General features: G+C 42.6%; 1 protein-coding gene and 1 long non-coding RNA gene across 8 annotated transcripts in view; one reads left to right on the top strand and one right to left on the bottom strand.

Moving 5' to 3' along the window:
* Positions 1-1,361: 1,361 nt before the first annotated feature.
* LOC122464938 lies at positions 1,362-6,528 on the top strand. Its single transcript, XR_006289389.1, has 3 exons — positions 1,362-1,766; positions 4,198-4,782; positions 6,096-6,528. It is a non-coding gene; the product is annotated as an uncharacterized LOC122464938 (long non-coding RNA).
* Positions 6,529-18,440: 11,912 nt separating this feature from the next.
* RIC8B (RIC8 guanine nucleotide exchange factor B) overlaps positions 18,441-19,450 on the bottom strand; it is a 58,733-nt gene continuing 57,723 nt past the window's right edge. For all 7 annotated transcript variants that reach the window (XM_037880197.2, XM_037880205.2, XM_043542292.1 and 4 more), the window contains one exon: positions 18,441-18,812. In XM_037880197.2, the coding sequence (XP_037736125.1) occupies positions 18,807-18,812 (6 nt within the window). In that variant the 3' untranslated portion in view covers positions 18,441-18,806. The remainder of the gene's footprint in view (positions 18,813-19,450) is intronic.

The following is a 19,450-nucleotide window of genomic DNA, read 5'->3' as shown; positions in this document are numbered from 1 at the left end:
TTATTTTTTATGATGGTGGTTATCAAGGGAAGAGCTGATTTTACATTTATAAAGAATAATGCTTCTAGTATAACTATTCACAAACTAACCCTCTTCTGATGCCCCTGGCTGGGCTGAGGCAAAGGTGCTGCTGGCTGGAGGATTGGAGTAAGAGACTAAGAGGGTGTGTGTTGAGGCTGGAGTCTAGGAAATGGTGGAGTATCTCGGGGAGGCAAGAAGAGAAGAGACATGGAGCAGAGTGGGAAGCTGCAGTGGTGGGAGGGTGTAGAAGGAGGAAGGAAGGAAGATGGATGAGACCCCAGGGGGAGGGGCATGGAATGTGGACGGGGAGAAAAGACATTGTGGGTTCAAGGAATGCAAGATACCCAGGGAGATATAATGATTGCGGTGAGGAAGGGGAATGGAGTTGATAATTGTAATTGTCCTGTGCTTCACATTCCCAACCCAGATAGTGGACCTCATTTGTTTTTTCAACCATCAATTACAAAATATTCATGTGATTTGCACAGGGAGAGACATATAGACCCAGATCCTGAAAGGTATTTAAAGCCCTTAATTCCCACTGATTTCAATGGAAGTCAGGAGCCTAAATTCTTTTGGAGACCTGGGCCATACTCACAAGCAAAGGAATTATGTTCCATTAAAATCAAAATATAGCTACATGATAATGGCTGCTGTCACCGTGACTTACCTTTCTGTCCTTGGAGTAGCTGTTGTTTTCCTTTCTCTCTTGCTGTGAGTAGTTCAGTTCACTGGCCAAGCCAAACTCCGTCACTGGCGGTGTAATAAAAGTCCATAAATAAATAAAATTAAATGAAAAAAAAGGTCATTTCAACTCAAGTCTAAAACCTTCACCTTTGGGGCAAGGCAGAGCCAAGGCTCACAAAATGAACAGTTTCCTAGGGTTTGTTGAAATTCTTGTTTTTTTTATTTTTCACAACAACAGAAGCATATTTAAATGAAAGATTCCCCCCCCCCATTTGAAAATTAAGGAATTTCTTTGATTTTGATTTAAAGAACTGCAGTTAAACTTGTTTGATTAGAAGATATTTTCATTTTGGTTTTCCCCAATCCCAGAAAAAGGGGGGGGGGCGGGAGGGAGCAAATAAAAACAAACAAAACAAAACATTAGAGGGTGACAAAGTTACATTTTGTTTAACTTTTTTATTAACTTTTCCAGTGTGAGAAAAAGTGGAAAAACTAACAAACAAAATGGAAAAAATAACTAAATGTAAAACTCCCTCCTAGCTAGAAGCCCTACCACAGGTTTCACTCAGTCACCCTCACTTGGAGAAAAGAGAGATTACTTGTAGTCCTGGCCCACTTCCCAGCATTCCTTGCTGTCAGGCCTACAGTTCCCATACTTTCTGGGAACTACAGTCCCCAGAATGCCTCCATTCTAGGCAGAAAAATCAGTACTGAGGTGTGCTGGCCTCATAGCCTGCCTGAGAAGAGCCAGCTCTGGTGGGTTTTTTTTTAATGAGTGATAGGATTGTTGAGAGCTCTGGAGCTCATCTTCGGATGATGCTAGAAGCTTTAGCTCTCTCCTGCAATTCAGCCCTGCCAGAAGCCAGCGGACTCCCCTCCCCTTTGCTAACCATTTTCACAGGAGGGGTGAGGGGAACAGAAAAAGCCCAACAGCTCAGCATAGCTTTAACCCTCCCTTTCTGTGAGCAAGGGGGACAGGACAGCAACTCTGTTCCTTCCCTCTGCAACATCTGGCCTGGGAAGGGGCAGGAGGGTGAAGAGCCCCTGGAGCAGCAGAGGTGAGGCTGGAGGGCTGAACTGCGGGAGGGGGAGGACTACTGATTTTTAATCTGCTGAGATTGGCAATACTGAGTGTGCCCTGTTACAGACACCATGAATGTAATGATACAATCTGTACTACCAAAGCACGCTTCCAGGAAACCTGAAAAGATGTTTACAAAAGTACATTAGAACACATGGAAATAAATACTTTAGCTTCCATAATAATACCAGAAATTACACTAAAAATGGGATTAGTAATGACTACTGTCATTAGTCAGTTTTGATACTTTGTGAAGCTGTTAAAAATTAAGTTTACAATATTATGCTGATTATATTTAAATTATGTACTTTTAGTAACCAGCATTTCTGAAAAAACAAAACAAAAAACAAAACCCCCCTAAATAGGTGTGTGTTGCCTGTTGGCGTTTGACAGTGTTATGTAAATAGCGATTGTGTATTGTGCATATGGATATATGAAAATTAGCTCACTTTTATTTAAAGTCTAGATATGGATTTAGGAGCCTAACTTTAAGCATCCCAAAATATGGGCCTACATTTCCAAAAACCTGGTCAGTTTTCTATACTGGGAAAACAAAACAAAGCACAGCATGGACTCCCGATTGGCTGGTGTCATCAGGAGCTGAGAGTAATTTATAATGGTAAGATTTTTGCCTGGGGAACGGTACCAAATGGGACACCACAGGGGTCAGTAGCGGACACAGTTCAATAACTGAATTAATGGTATGGACACTTGTTCAGCCTGTCTCTTGAAACAGGGCAAGCAAAAGATCAATTGTAGGAGCACTCCATGGCCTGTCTGACACAAGCAAGGCAGCATGAGGAGTATTGGGGTACTAAGTAACTAAATATGAAGGCCCTAAAATTGAGACACCCCACAAAATGCATTCATAGGGAAATTTCTAATGCAGTTTTTTTGTAATGGATTCCCCCCAAAATAAACACCCCCCCCCTCAAACTTTGAATGAAAAACCCATGCTTAAAAAAAGATAAGGAAAATTAAAGAATCATCACGTTTTCCAAAACTCCCCTACCCTTCCTAATAGATTAAGGGTAGCCCAGAATAAAATATGACACTATATAACACTGAAATATAAAATGAAGAATTGTTAATGGTAAGATTAAGAGCTTTGATAGCCTGTGTTATTAATGATATGTAATTATGTATAGTGAATGAAACATTAAGGCTATGACTTTGCTGGAGTAAGTGTGGCTTTGCCAATTCTTCTTTTACATAGAATTACTAGTCTGCTTAAAATGTCATTGCTGACAGAACAAAGGTAACGTGTTGGAAGATGTAAGTAAGAGATACACAAACATGCAAGGATAAGTAAAAACTCCCCTTTTTCTGGGAAGACCCAGGGCAGGGTGTCACAAAACAACATAACCCAGAAGCTGCAAAACAAATAGGAAAAATACAGAAGTGGGGTAAATGAAGCTTGCACATGCATAATGTATGGGTTACCTAAAATCCAAAGCGTTTGATGTGCTAAAAGCTGATTGGATAAAGATTAAGTAATCTGAAATGCAGAAATGTATAAAACACGTAAGTGAACGTGGGTCCAAACTTGAGAAACACTGGACCAGAAACTAAAGAATGGGACCAAAGGACCAGACCAAGGGATCAGAGAAGGCAATGAGTATCATGGAAGATGAGTCATTACACAAACTAAAAACTATTTCCCCATGCTAATTTCCCCCTACTGTTACTCACACCTTCTTGTCAACTGTTTGAAATGGGGCCATCCTGATTATCACTACAAAAGTTTTTTTCCTCCTGCTGATAATAGCCCACCTTAATCAATTACTCTTATTAGAATTGGTATGGCAACCCCCATTTTTTCATGTTCTCTGTATATCTATATCTTCCCACTGTATTTTCCACTGCATGCATCTGATGAAGTGGGCTTTAGCCCATGAAAGCTTATGCTCAAATAAATTTGTTAGTCTCTAAGGTGCCACAAGTACTCCTTGTTCTTTTTTTTTTTATGGAAGATGAAAGAACTTCTTGGGCCCATTTACCAATTCTGTATTGTCTGTCGTTATTTGTCTGGCATAAATGTATGTCCTGACACTATAAGAGATAATAATTCTGTCCAAAATTGTATAAATAAAGGGGGAAATTAAGTCTAAATTGGGTGGACTTGTGACTTGTTTCCAACTTTTACCCCCCAACAAGGAGTGATGATGTATGTTTGCTCACTATCACCCCACTCAGGGGAGAAAAGAAACTACAAAGAATTTCTGTCTCCACTCTCAGCAGTCAAAAGGGGATGAGGGGAGTGAGAAGCTAATGTATCAACTGTAGTCACAGTGTAAATACTGGGCAAATGTTCAATGTTAGCACTCTCATCCATGCATTCTTGGATGATGCAGATATGGTAGTACATTGTCAAGATGTTGCACCATGAATATTTTGTCTCTCTCTAGGATTCCACCCAAAGACCAACTTGATTTCTGAGCTCCTCAGAACCGAGTGCTGTGGATCGAGAAGATGATGTAAATTCAAGTATGAACAAATCTGCTGACAGCATCAAAACTGGAAAGATATCGAATACAGTGGGGACAGACGCAAACTACAACTGGGCCAGGAGAGATTGTAACGGAGACTCACACGTGAAGTGAGAATCGATAGAAATACATGTAAATACATACCCCTGGGAAGAGGAAATAAAACACCAAATGATTTATCAATTTATCTGGAAATGGGGCCAGATTCTCCAGTCTGCTAAGGCCACTTTGTGGCACAAAACAGACTTAAAGCAGCCTAATATGCTCTCAGAGAATTCTCCTTTTGGAGGGAAACAGTCTGCTGGGGTAGCCTCCTCCTGAGCCCACTGCCACCTCAACCCACAGCATAAGGAGATTTAGGGGGTGCAGCCATTCTAACCTGTGCAGCTGTAACTCCCATTGGAACAGGTGGCTTCAGATCAGGCAACTCTAAGTAGCTCTTTGCTCATCCCCATTTCCACTCTGTCGAAGCAGAGCTCAGGTGCAGTGGAAACATTGAGCCCGGTAAGTTTGAGAATGACCAAAAGGTGGTTCAGTACGTGTCTGCTAGACTGCTTCATGGCTCATACACACTGGTCTATGATTAACTGCATTTGCCATCTGTTGGACTCCATCACCTAAACCTTTGAATTCCAGTTACATTATTCCATGTTAATTGTTCTGCCTTTAATTTTAGTATTGCCTGTACATTTGTAAGCCTCATTAGATAAGAATGACCACACTGGGTCAGACCAATGGTCCGTCTTGCCCAGTATCCTGTCTTCCAACAGTGGTCAATGGCAGGTGCTTCAGAGGGAAAATGAACAAAACAAGGAATCATCGAGTGCTCTGTCCTATTGTCCACTCCCAGCTTCTGGCAAACAGAGGCTAGGTACACTTCAGAGCATGGTTTTGCATCCCTGTCCCTCCTAGCTAATAGCCATTGATGGCCCTATCCTCCATGAATTTATCTAGATCCTTTTTGAACCATGTTATAGCCTTGGCCTTCACAGCATCCTCTGGCAAAGAGTTCATCAGGTTGACTAGGAGTTGTGTGAAGAAATACTTCCCTTTGTTTATGTTAAACCTGCTGTCTATTCATTTCATTTGGTGACCCCTAGTTCTCATGTTGTGAGAAGAAGTAAATAACACTTCCTTATTTACTTTCTCCACACCAGTCATGATTTTATAGCTGGCTCTTTTCCAAGATGAAAAGTCCCAGTCTTACTAATCTCTCCTCATATGGGAGCTCAGTTGAACATCCTGTATCACGTGGTATGTGTGACTGCAGTGTCGCTCATGGATGGATCACTGTTTTCCTCTTCCTTTCTGCTCTTTGAGCTCACTTTACGGTTGTGCTCCACAAGCCAGGCACAAGAAGAGGTGCTCCTCAACGTCAGGGAGCGAGTACAAGGTTGTTATCAGCAAGTCACGTCAATATGCCATGCAGCAAAGCAAGATTATGTCCAGACTTTGTTCACATATGGTCACACCACCACTTGCAATGAAATCCCCTGCGTATTTCCCAAGAGCTGTTATAAAGTTTTACTGCGCGTGGTTACATCACTTAAGGTCACTGGTGTCAGTGAAAAGATAGCGATTGACTTCAATGGATATTGGACCACACGCAATATCTTAATTTCACAGCCTTAATTCTACAGCTCATCTCCTTGAACCATATATTAAAAATGGTGTCGTATCGCCATTTTAATTGTTACGTTTAAGAAATGTGAGTAATTATAGTGTAACAGCTGTTTCTTGCACTAACACTGTCAAACAAAGCCCCGGAAAGCAACACACCCTTCCAAGCTCGTTCATTGTGCCCCATTTAATTACAGGAGGATGTTGGTGGCTGAAAACAGGTGCTTAGAAGATGAAGCTTTCTCCTGCAGCAGGTCATCAGGCTCACCAAGAAAGCCAATGTAAGGGGAGAAGTGCCTGCTTTCCAATGACAAGACAGCTTCCCATGAAAGAAATAGGAGCAGACCAAGACTGAGGTGAATCAGCCAGTGTAGCTCCATTCCAGTCAATGGAGCTGTGCTAATTTACATCAAGCAGGGATCTGGCCCAGAATCTGTTTCTTGCCTTTCAGATTGCTCTATTATAATGTTACTAGTATTAATACTAATTTTGACAAATTACAAACAACGGGGAAAAAACACCACCTTCATTAAGAACACACGTACCCGGGGTCCTATATAAAAGGAAGGGGGAAAGGTTCTACATGTGGACTCAACATTAAAAATAAAAAACTTTTTTTCTGAAGGTAGGTTTGAGTGAGAGGATGGGCGGCGGGGGGGGGAGGGAAGGGAGGGGGAGAGAAGAAAGGCAGAGTCAGACTGCAAGGAGGATGTCCCACTCCCTGTAGCCTACTGCAGCAAATATGTGATCACCTGCTGACTTCAGATCTGAGGGTGAAAACCATAAGAGGTGGGTCATGTGAGGGCAAAACACACAGCAAAACATTAGAAAGTAAGCCTTGAATGCAGGCAGGCCCGACTCACCATCAGTAGCTTTAACAGGCACCACATGTGTATTTTATTCTAAATGGCTAATTTTCATTTATTTGTTATGAATAATTATAGTGCCTGCTGACACCCCCTCTTCCCCATACACAAGCCTATCCCCAAACCGCAACAGTGTGTAAAAGTTTGCCATCGCGTCTCCATTAAACTGTATTCTCTCTGCCTGCTGGTGATAATGCACTTCAGATCATTCATTGATGCAATATATTTTCCAGGATAGGCTTTTTGTTTTTTCTCCTGGCTGCTCACCCTCTTCTGTAGTCAGTTTTGCTCATTTCTCTTGTAGGCTGTCTCGGAGCAGAGAAAGGCTTTTAGTTTTAAGCAGTTCTCTTTTCAGCCTCCCCTTATTGAATTCCAACCTCCATTTTTTTTTAAACATAGGAACATCATTTATCTTGGACTTTAAGTTGCAGAGGCCTTCAAGGGGCTCCTTTTTTTCTTTCCCAGCTGCATTTGTTGACACACAGTCAATCTGTTTTTTGCCTTCCTTCCCCTTTTCCCCCCCAGCAGGCCATAAAGTATCGACAGCTGTGCCCTTTATTAGCATAGCCATTCTAAACACAACAAGAGGGAAGAGACTAAATATATTACAGCCATTACCTCTGTCAAAAAGTGACAATTTTAAAACATTTCGGCTTTTCACTGGGAAAGCTAGCAGCACAAAAGAAAGTGCTATAATTTTATTGTAAATGCTTTTTAAATATGGGTCACTTGGCCATAATCAGGAGAAAGGATGGAAAAGTTCAAAGCTTGAGAATAGTTCAGGCTGATATCAGAATTTTTTTTTTTAAAAGGCTAGTCTTTAAAATATGCAAATTGGACAAAATACAACAGTGAGAAGCATGCAAACTAAGATCTTGTTCCTGGAGGTTTTGTTTTCAGTACAGCTCTGTTCATGTATTTCCATTTACTTATAAGTGTGTTTTACAACTTGGATGGGAATTTTTCCTCCCCAAACAGGGTGTTATGAATGTTGGGACACAAAGAAATAAAGAGGGAAAAACAGCCAGTCTTCTGTTTTCAAAATAATAAAGTATTCTTTTTCCCCAAATGCCTTTGGAACTGAGATGTAATATCGCTCTGGGATTTACCCGACAAGATGAATTTTAAGAAATAAACTCAGTGTGAAATCTTTCCTAGCATTTTAGGTTCAAGGTAGGACTCTCAAATCTCTGCATATGCTATGAATTTTGTTTATCTATTTTTAAGTTATGACACCGGAGTTTTTGACAAAGACTGCAGAATGGAGGGCGGGGGAGGTAACCTTTTCAGTATTTCCAGTGACCTACTGTCTGTGGTTAGCATCTAATCTGCACTTTAAAGGTAAAAGGGGATTTATGGATGTGCTGAAGTATGTATAATCCAATCATTTTCATTTTAAACTGCAATCACAGTGCATCAGGCAGGAGGGAAAAAAGCTTGAATTAAGAATGGATTCTGAATCAACTTGCTTCTCATTTAGGAGAATATCAGAAGAAAGTTTGCACTAATTTTTCCCTCATGTTAGCTGTAGCCTCCTATTCACAATTCTTGCCCCGAGGTTTGCTTTTGCTTTTTAAATTTGAAAGCGTGTGTCAACCTGAGCAATATACGACCTGACCATTTGGTAGACTCAGTCATCCAACCAGCCTTCCAAAGGCAGAACTTCTTGAAAATATCTAATTCAACAACGATCAATAAAATCCTGGGGAAAAGAGTTAACACAATTATTGTTGTTAGTATTGTGGTAGTACCTAGAGGCCTGGACCGCCCTGTGTTAGGCATTGTACAAACATATCATAGAGAGAGGGTCCTGCCCCAAATACCTTACAATCCTACTGTAAATCTCATTAAGTTATAAATCCCTATTTGGTAGCACCCTATAGATTTATGTACCACATGAAGAATGGCTTTTTAATAGCAGCAGCAACTAAAGGACCATTAGCACTCCTTTCCCAAAGCTAAGAGGAGTCAGAACAGGATCATATTTTCTTGGAGCTTACTAGTGAGGTGCGATTGCATCTATGTCACTCTCAGAAAAGGTCTTGGAGCTGCTGCCAGGTCCTCAGGTTAGATCAGGGACTGCAAACCTTTCCACGATGAATAAAATCTGAAACTTCAGAACAGCACCTTTATCCTTTTCATCAGACCTCCTGGTGCTAAATATTGGTAGAAAACACCATATTCTGATATTAGCTTTCCTTTGTTTAAAAAAAAAAAAAGTTCTGTAGGTCAAAGGTAACTTATACCAAGCCCATCCATATTATATTAAAACACTACATTAAAGGATGGCAGGGTTGCAAAGTGTAGCACTCGACTCAGGAAATGACATAGTGAAGGATGTGATCCCCAAATCCCTGCCTCATTCACTGGGTAGTAACGTGAGTGTAATTCAGCCTCCTGCAACGTGATCTTCTGAAGTGAACACTGAGGGCCAGATCAGAGTCTGGACTGTGCACAGGGATGTTGAGTGGGACATCCTGTCTCCAGTCTCCTGTATGGCTTTCTTGGAGCAGGGGCATTAGGAGAAGCCTCTCCACAGCACCCACTACTCCTGTCAAGCAGGTGAGTGAGGCCAGTCTTATACTGAAACGAGATGGAGGAGGGCCAGCCCCACCAGAGGAGGAGGAGGGAGTGTTTCTCCCTTAATCCAGGGAGAGAAGAAGGTGCAATCCCCATGTGCTCCCATACGTTAACCCATGTTCAGGACCTCGGCTCCACCTTCTGAAAACTGACCATCAGGGTAGAATTAAGCATCTGCTACTCCTCAGCACTAGAAGATTTTTAATACCCCGGAGCAGAAAGAGAGCAGGGAAGAAACCGGCCTGTGTGAGGCACACCCCTTGTCCAGAGCAGAGTATAAAGCCACAATTTGGCCTGGAATGAGATAAATACCATATGGAGCTTTTGATTTACAACATATTCCAGTTGAACCTGGGGGAAAATTGGAAATAATTTCCCCCTATGTTTGATTTATCTATCTAATTAGGTATTTATTTAACCGTGTCATCTCATTGAGTTTGCGTGTCCTTGAAATGTCACTTCCAGTGAAATTAAGCACCGAGTTTCTCTGCACATCAAGTTGTGAGATCCACTTCTGGCTTGGAATCGCAGGCTGCTACAATATTGTCCACCAAAATCATCACATGCCAGTATCATGGCAGCCATCTTTGGCCATCTTGCTTTGTATAGCCAATCACGCACCCTTACAATATATTATATACAGGGGGTGCTACTACAAAATGAACTTAGAGCACCACAGAATTCACCTTTTCTGTATGATTTACAGTATTCTTGGTGCTTAGAATGTGAAATAGTACGTTTGGAGATGGTAAATGTCCGCTGTATATTGTCACTCATTACACACAGCCCAGGTGAGGACAGAACCATCCCAGAGCTTATGCATGCTGGGTCTGCCTCCAGGAGCAGTATGAAAACCTCTTCCAGGTCCTTCACCCCCTGTTCCAGTTAGCATGGAAAGCTGAGCTAAGACACCAAAACATCAGCAGATGCAAGAGGCTGGCGGGTGGCAGAAGCCAGCTCTTTTCATTGACTAAGAACATGTAGTGACCAAACTACAGTAGCTGCTCTCACCCTGCACAATGGGACACTGGTGAGCTGTGAATGGATCCTGGAGGAGCTGTGAGCTGTGGCTGTTTAGTGGGAGATTCCAGTCCATGCAGTCTTCTCGTTGTGCAGTTATGCAGCTACAGAGGCAGGTGCTTAGGCTGCCCAGGACTGTGGAGGCAGTCAACCTGGGCACCTCCTCTGAAGCATAGCCCATAGTACACTTCTCTTTGACCCTCCAACTGGCCCTGCCACGGTGAGCTCCTCTTCCGGTCCTTCCTCCCAGTTGAGGGGGGTGGAAGGGTCTCAAGAAGGAAGCCAGTTGAGGAGGCTGGTGATTTTATGTCAGAATTATGGCAGATTCGATACTGTTTTGGGTACAGCGTTTCTTAGAACCTGTACGCTGTGACTACACAGAAAATGAAATAAGCATACAAACACCAGCATCAACAGAGCCAACTGCTACTTAAAAGCACAGAGTAAACTAACTGTACCAGAGTAAAACAAACCATCGGATGTTGGAGGAACCTCACAAAAGGTTAAACATTTGGCTGCTTATCAAGCTAGTCCAACCTTTCCCACTACTCAGCCCTCTGTCCTTCCAGCCAACAGGCCTTATGACAGGGCTTCTCTTCCCCCAGACCTGCTCTGGGCTTGTAAAGGGCAGGGGAAAGGAGATGTGCCTGCATAGCTTCTGGGGGCTGTTGGCAATTGACAGGTACAACTGGCAGCCAGGTACAACTTAAAGCAGCCTTGAGGTTGCATTACATTATGCCAGGGTCCAGACTGGTCTCCAGCTGGCTTCAGGAAGCACAATGGGGTTTAAAAGCATCTTCCTGCACCCCTCTGCCACCCCCAAATACTTTGCCTAGCACAATGGCCTATGGATACATTACTTTTTAAATGGTACTCAGGTAGCTCAGTATCAGTGGACATTTAGCAGAAGTCAAAGGACCCAAGACAAATTGACAGGTCAGAGATTGTTGAGCTAAACTTTGCATGATCCCTGAAGCCAGAAGCTGCATTCTGCAGAGATAACTGACTTCAGTAGTAAAGGCTACACAAAACAACATAGGAAAGATTGATTTGTTTTGTCTTATTGTATATACGCTTTCAGTTAAACTAGTATAATGGTCCCTATCATTTTGGGATACCTTTTCTAACAGCGCTGAACACACCAGGTAATTAAGATGTTAACCAATGATTTTCGTTTGCCAGATTACACTGTGTTTATACTTGTTCCTCAGAGCTGCTGTGCCTTTGTACTACTTTTAATTAGCATTTTACACACATGGATCAGAAAGAAGAAAAAAAAATCTTTCCTGGCCAGCTAACTGTTTAACTTGTTGCTCATCAAAGATCTAAAAAGTCTGTTTTTCAATTATTTGAACAGCGGAACAGTCTTTTTACAGCCAACCTTATTAAAGTGCTGGATTTTATTAGCTGTTTTGTGTTAATAAGACTAAGGAGAATGTAGTGGAATGCTCCTTTGGAAGCTCTTGAATTCCTGGATACTTTGGAGTTTACTTTTCTCTTTCTGAATAGGATGCCTGGCAATGGACTAATATGTTAGCCTGCTGTATTGTAATATTCCCTACCTTGAAGCGCTCTCTGACAACTACTTCACCTAGATAAGCCAAAGCTACTTTCAAAAGAAAAGAAAACCCAAATAATACTGCCCATTCACCACTTTTTTAAACTGTTCCAGGGAAAGGGACTCTTATTTTAAGGAGATTTAATATTAAGTGCATTGGCAGTCCAGAAGGAAGTCATTTCTTAATGCAAGTAAGATCTGATTAAACAAAAGTCTATTCTTAAAAAAAAAAAAAAAAAGGTCAAAATATTCTAAACTAACCCTTTTTCATCATTTTGAAGGTTTTTGTGATTTTTTTTTTTTTAAGCAAGTCACCCCTCCTTCAAAAGTGTCTTTTCAAAACTTTCCCTTGCCAAAATCTGGTTTTCAGATAATGTAAAATTTTAACCGCCATTTAAAAATATTTGACAAAATGCTTTCAATTAAAATTTTAAACCCTCCCAGCAGAAAAAAGCATGAGGTTTTTGTGTTTAGATAGTGTCAACAATTTCCCATGAAAATTTGTTTTAGAAATCCAACGGTTATTTTTGAATGAAAAATAGCTTTTTGTTCATGTAACAGGTTACCGGCCCTTTAAGGCTAGAGGACATGCATCCTGCATAACTGAGTGTGTTGGATGCAGTTCAAGCAATGCATAATCAATAGACAGGAGGTAGACTTCAGAGCTCCAGCCCCAAACAGCAAAGTTAGGTCATAGGAGTCTCCCTAGCTGTCCTGCCCAACTCTACTACTAGCAAGGAACATCCCCTTCTTCCCACCTGCACAAAGGAGGTGCTTTCTGCAGGTCAGGGCCGGATGTTAGGCAAATCGGGTAGCAAATAGAAGGAAGAGGCAGCTGTCCATGTTCATTTGTCAAACTGAAAAGTGCTATATGGAGCCTTTGAGGGAAGCATGTCTGAAAGAATAGCTGACAAGCTAAGTAGTCAGGGAGTGCGTGTATGTGTGTATATGTACAAAATGTTAGTGGAACCGAAGACAGTGGCAGGGCCTGGGGAATCCATAGAACTTAATCCAAAGTACCATTCAGGTCTAAATCAGCACCTGCTTTTGGGAGCTGTACCAAGAACTGATGCCACAATGCACAGGTACAGCAACAGCTGGAGCAAGAGGTGTGTGTGTAGCTAACAGTGATGATTCTCTGGTTTCATCAGCTTATCAGCCGAATAATCAGAAACCATGAGATGTTCTTCATGTTAGCTGAGAAAAATCAGTGAAACTACTCCTCTTCTGTCCCAGAGGAATCATGGAGAAATTGGTAATACAGAGAGCAGGTTTTACAGAGACAATATGCAAAGTATCCTATGTCACAGTGGAGACGATACTTAGATCGTGGCAAAGTACCATGAAGAATCCAGTGTCACAGGATTGCCAATAGGGAAATCACCCCTTACTGTCTATGTTCCATTCACTATAATGACAATGGGTAACATTTTCAGAAGTGACTTAGGTTCTTAAGTCCCTTGATTTTCAGTGAGATTTGAGCTCCTAAATCACTTTTGAAAATGGGACTTAGGTGCTTTTGAAAGTTTTACCCAATATCAGAAAATGACAAATCCAGTTAACTTCCATTGGCTGGGTGGATTGACTGAGCCCATCATTATTATCCAACACAATTACATACAGTAGAACTAAAGCTTATTAAATTCAGAAGCAGGCTGATACTTTGAATAACGTCCAATGGCTGCCTCAAGACTTTTAGCAGAAGCAAAAACTAGGCCATGGGACCACAAAATATGCTAAAATAATCTTGGTCTACAAGCACTTAATAGTCACCCTAACGTGTGTTTTACAGCTCTCCTCTGGCATGACTCTCCAATAAAAGATATTACCTCGCCCACCTTCTCTCTAGAACCCTGGGACCAATACAGCTACAAGAATACCATTTACATCCCCACATGAGATTACCAATAGCTCCGTGTGCGTTCCTACACCCAGAGAGCGAGAGAGCCACCAAGCAACTGCACCACTCTGCTGAATCAAGTTTATTTTCATCTTGTTTCCTTAATATTGTCCTAATATTTTCTCATATATTCAACTGCTATTGGCTGGGCTCAGCACGGGTGGCGTGCAGGGGTTCCTAAGATCTGTCCTTAAAAAGTGACTGAAGCTACTGCTAAATGTCTGGTTTTCATTGACACCAGATACATTTAAAAAAAAAAAAAAAAAAACAACTTAGAAATGCCTCACTTCAGCTTACACTATAAGCTCTTCAAGATGGGGATTGTCTTTTTACTGTGCGTGTGTGTACAGCACCTAGCACAATGGGGCCCTGATCATGATCGGGGGCCTGTAGGAGCTATTGTCATATAAATTAATTCAAAAGGGAAGCACAGCCTCCAGGCTCATTTAACAATATTCTGTGAGTTACACCAAAATGTAGCATGCAGCAGCTGAAAGAAGTGCAGCACCGGGGAGCAAGGGGAGGAGTGTCAAACTCATTAGGGAGACAGGGCTGACTTTTATTTTAATTAGAGCCCACGGGGCAGAGCTATGAAGTCATGAAGGGCCCTATACGCACTTGCAGTGCACAGCAGACGTATCAATGGGAGTTTGGGATAACTGAAGTTAGACTATGGACGGCCACAATAATTAGTATTATGACCTGAAGTGCTGAGCAACTGCAAATCCATTGGTCAAGGAGAAGTGGGGGTGGTAGCCTCACTCAGGCCCTTAATAAAATTAGCTATTGCCTCTTTAGGGCCACTGCAATGGCTGTTTTATTCCTCATCTCCCCCGTGTCTTTCCCCATCTCAAGGTTGGCCTCTATTTGGGCTAGTACCTCTTGGCCCTTTTCCCTCTTTGTGAGCGGTTGGCTTGAGCAGTGCAGTTGCTTGAAATTTAAGGGGACTTAAACTGAGAGCCCACCAGTTATTCACAGCCATCCTTCTCTGACCTACACTCCTACCTCCTCCTTACCTCAGGTCTTCCTGAGGGAGAGTAAGAAGCAGATCCTCTTCCTGCTGCAGTCTCTGTGGTACTGTTCCTTACCAGTTTCTGCAGACTGAGGAAGACAGCACTGCATCCCAGCACGTGCAGGTTTTCTGTCACACCTAAAAGGCTACATACCACTTTTTCCCCAAAAGCTTAAATTCCACAGAATCTGAACCTATCAGGGGAGCCAGACTGATGCACAGTGTGGGTTGCCGGTAGCCTGCAGGCAGTTTTTTGCATCCATGCTGTAAGAGGGATGAAATGATGAGGTAGGACGAAGAGCCATCTCAAAGAAAGGAGAGGGGGCATGTAGGGAGTGAGAAAAGCCTGGGGTTTTTTTCACAGGAGGAGCTGCCAGGTCTGCAGTAACCTTCACCCTCACTCCCCATAATCTTGCTGTGTAAAGTTAATGGAATAATGGAGTGAGGTTTTGGGACATTGCCCTAGTAGAAAGTTACTCCATACACTTAACGAGACCATGTTTCAATTTACTGAGGAGGAGTGAATTTACATGAATTACTTCAGAGCTGGAACATCAGCCAGATTCAGGTACTTGGAGTCTTCATTTCTGCCTGTCACTTTAAGCAGTGTCCAGTGTGTGTCTGAAGAATATTTACTCTTATTTTGCAAAATAAACCTTTAAACAGGAAAACAAATGGTTGTGTTATTCAAACTGGCAGAAGCAGAGTGTTGTGCTGTCTATATTGAGATCCCTTGAGCCAATATAATTTCATCCCTCCGGCCTTCTGGGAAAGATCATTTTAGAGTTGGTAGAATACGCTCAGCAGGCAAAGTGTGATCTTTCTCCTTAGTCAAAATAACCTTGCGTTGATCCCTTCCACTTTGCAGGAGGTCTTGCTGCAGCACTGATTGGTGTCCAAAATCTTACAGTCTGTGTATGTTTTATGGGAATCTACTCCTGAGCAACAGCTCCTGCCTCTGTAGGAAAGAATGTCCGAAGTGGATACCAAGAGACCTTCAAATCCTCATTAATGAAGCTCATGAGCTGTTGCTCCTGAGGGAGAGAATTTGTGAATTCTCTGGTCGCCATCTTCTACACCATTAACCTTATTGTCTATGGAGAGCTGATGGCAATTTGTGTAGAGCAAGCACTCCCCACAGGTGGACTCTTCCACAGTCAGACTCCCACTCTTTGAAAACACCACAAATCAGTCTAGAAGTAACTATCTGGAAGAAGGCAACTACCAAAACCAATCTCATTCAGGAAACTTGCCCAAGATGGAGGAGTAGGGTCCTGTAGTGGCAGAATTGGTGCCACTCTTACTTTTGTATGTGGCACCTACATATTATTGGTGCATTAGAAATGTGTTTGCTTTGGCCAGTTGCCTTCTTCCTCCAACTCAGGGTGGGAGCAGTGGCTGGCTTCACTTCTGCAAGGTGGCTTGAACTCCACTAGTTTCGATGCAGTGTGAAGAGAAGCCATAGATTCACCAGGCAATCTAGAATTGCATGGATTAGCATAAACAACATTTCTAGTGGTCTCAGCTTCAAAAATTCTATAATATTAATTTTGATATCCCTGGTGCTCTTTAAAGTAAAAGGGAAGGCTCTTGGCTAACCTCTCTCTGAAGTGAGTGAAACTCACACTTTCTGAGACGGCATCAATGGGCTTTTCCTTTCCAGTCCTTTAGGAAGTATAAGGGATGCTTAGGAGACACCTCCGGGTAACTCACCCCTATGAAATCAAGTCCCATTTCCCCTGCTACACAAAATCATTCAGGTTAGGGAGCCATGTGGACAGAAGTGTGCACATTTACACTTCAGGAAAGCATATGGACATTATAGGCTGTCCAGAAGCTCTGTATGCGACCAACGTTAAACTGAGGGAAACAAAAGGCTAAAGGGCTGCTGACTTCCCTGAGACAAACCATGCTTGGAGTAGTCATTGCAGGAGGGGTTCTGCCAGCCTCCCCCTGAAACCATGAGAGAGATGTCTATGATGAGCACTTGAACAAAACATAGAAACACACTTGACTAGGACAGGTAGCAGGGATTGTAATTCACATATGGATATCAAAAGACACACAGGTAAAGAGACCAGGTAGGCAAAAAGGCAACAGCAGTAACGCAGCACTCCTAAAACTTTTCATCTTTTAAGGGTCCAGAATTGTAATGTTAAAGAGTAAAGAAGCATTAGTTAAGTATGACAAGCCTTGTCCCACAACTCCACCAAGTTCAATTAACCCCCCCCCCCTCAAAAAAACCCTTCTCCTTTCTTCACTTCACTTCCCCTCAATTTACACATCTGTTAATTTTCAACAAGTAGCTCCTGATTCAGGAAAGCACTTAAGTATGTACTGAAGTCCATCCCTGGCAACAATTTAACAGATGCTTAAGCACTGTTTGAATAGGGATGTTTTCCTGAATCAAGGTCAGGGGCAGCAGCTTTGTATAATTTTTGATGGTGCCCAGAACAGGTCCAAGTCCAAGTCTCGTGCCCCACCTGCCTAAAGCTCTGTGAGGGAGTTTGGGTGCAGGCTCTAGACTGGGGCATGGGAGCAGGCTCTGGGAGGGAGTTGGGTGTGGGGTGCGGGCTCTGGGCTGAGGTCCAGGAGGGGGTGCACGGGGCAGGCTCTCAGAGGGCGTTTGGGTGTGGGCTCTGGGCTGGGGCAGGGGTTTGGGGGGCAGGAGAGGGTGAGGGGTGCAGTGCTTACCTCGGGCAGCTCCCAAAAGTGACCCGCACATCCCTCTGGCAGCAGCGCCTAGGTGGGGGGGCCGGATCGCTCTCCACACACCGCTGCCCACAGGCACGGCCTCCGCAGTTCCCATTGGCCGCAATTGGCGCTCGGGGCTGGGGCAGCGTGCAGACACACCGCCCCCCCCCCTCTCCCGCCAGGGGCCACAGGGACGTGCCAGCAGCTTCCGGCCACTTCCGGAAGCAGAGTGGGCGGGCAGGAAGCACCTTAGCCCTGTTGCACTGCCAGTGGTGGGGGCCGCATACCCTTTTAAATTGCTCAGGGGCAGCAGGCAGGGGATGATCCAGGGGAGGCACGCAAGGGCAGCAGGCGAGGCAAGGGGAGAGACCCAGCCCCTAACTCTGGTGGATCCGGGCCCCCGTGCTCTCATATTGGTGGAGCCTGGGCACCACGGGCTCATACAATTCACCGCCCATGATCAAGGCCATAAATAGTATAGGCTTGCTGGGCTTTACTTCTGTGGCCCTGATTCAGAGAACAACCAAATACAGCTTATTTAAAAAAAAAATAAAATAAAAGTAGATTAAGCGGTAGCTGACTGACACAGAGGTTAAATTTTGAAACAGATCGGTCAACCATGGTAACGAATGGGGAGATCAAATTTGATGGTTTACATGTTCTTTTTCTAAAGTGGTTGTAGAAACACTGAGCAACCGTGTAAGCAAACTGATGGCTTGACTAGGTCAGTCATGTCACATTTAACATCCTTTATTCCTAGGGCAATTAAGTCATTCTGCTTCTTTAGCTGAAACTGTATTTTGGGACGGGGCTGGGGTAAGACACTGTAAACAACAACCAACAACAACAGGAAAAGGAAAAAACCTATTGAAATGGGAGAGAAGAATCTAGCAAGTTATAATAAATATTTACTTTTTTTGCATTGCAATCTTTTATTTTCATCTCACTGAAATACAATTTGCTTTACAATTAATAAACTGATCATTTGTTCCTATATAAATGGATTAATAAAAATGCAGAGATTACACCACAAGATCCATCATTCAAATATCCCAATAATAAGACTTAAAGTGATGTTGGCTAATGAGAGGGTAGAATGTGTAGATAAAAGATGTCGAGGCTCTGAGGGAAGATGCTGATTAAAGGAGATATTGACAGAAGCAGGTGATGCTTTAGTCTGAATCTGAACTGTCTTGCTCATTGGTTTGGTACTGGCAGATTGTCTCTTCCAAAGGAGTCATCGTGCCATCCGGTCGAACTCCCATTGGTTTTATAACCTCATCCCTGTAAGATTTTTTAAAAGTCTTAATTAGCATATGCACACATGCATCAATCCACTGTTTTATTATATAGAGAGATATACACACAAACTATATTTTTATAGTCTTTAAAATAACGTTTTAATGAAGATCTCCATTTTGAATAAGAAAGGGGAACAAAGCAAATCCAAAATGGGGGTGGAGAGGACAGATAAAGACTTCATTCATGTAGGCCAACCTATTAAACCAATTAAAAGATACAGGAAAAGTCAATGCCTGACAGACTCACCACAAGGAGCAGGTTCACTGTTTTAAATACATACACTAGCTTTTCTTCTGTGAATTCTTTAAGAAGAAATGGTTGCCAAAGTTTCACCTGCCATTCTGGGCAACACACAATTAAAATAGATGATTTGATACATATTCATCTCACTCAGTGAAATAAATCATTCAGGAGAACACATTCTGCCTACACAACCTCTAGTGGTGCTTAAGTACTTGTTGATTCATTTTGAAAGTCAGCTTTTTTTTTTTCTTTTCTTACTATTGCTTTTGTTTGTAGCAGTTTAATTACAGGATTGACAGTCATTTTAATCTCTTCAAAGCTCCAAAGGCCTCTCCACAGCTAATCCAATTATATCTACTCCACAAGCCACAGCCTCA

The sequence above is a fragment of the Chelonia mydas genome, chromosome 1 (assembly GCF_015237465.2).
Source record: "Chelonia mydas isolate rCheMyd1 chromosome 1, rCheMyd1.pri.v2, whole genome shotgun sequence".
In the NCBI taxonomy this organism is placed as follows: domain Eukaryota; kingdom Metazoa; phylum Chordata; order Testudines; family Cheloniidae; genus Chelonia; species Chelonia mydas.
The sequence above is the reverse complement of the archived record's forward strand: the minus strand, read 5'-3'. Positions and strand labels throughout refer to the sequence as shown.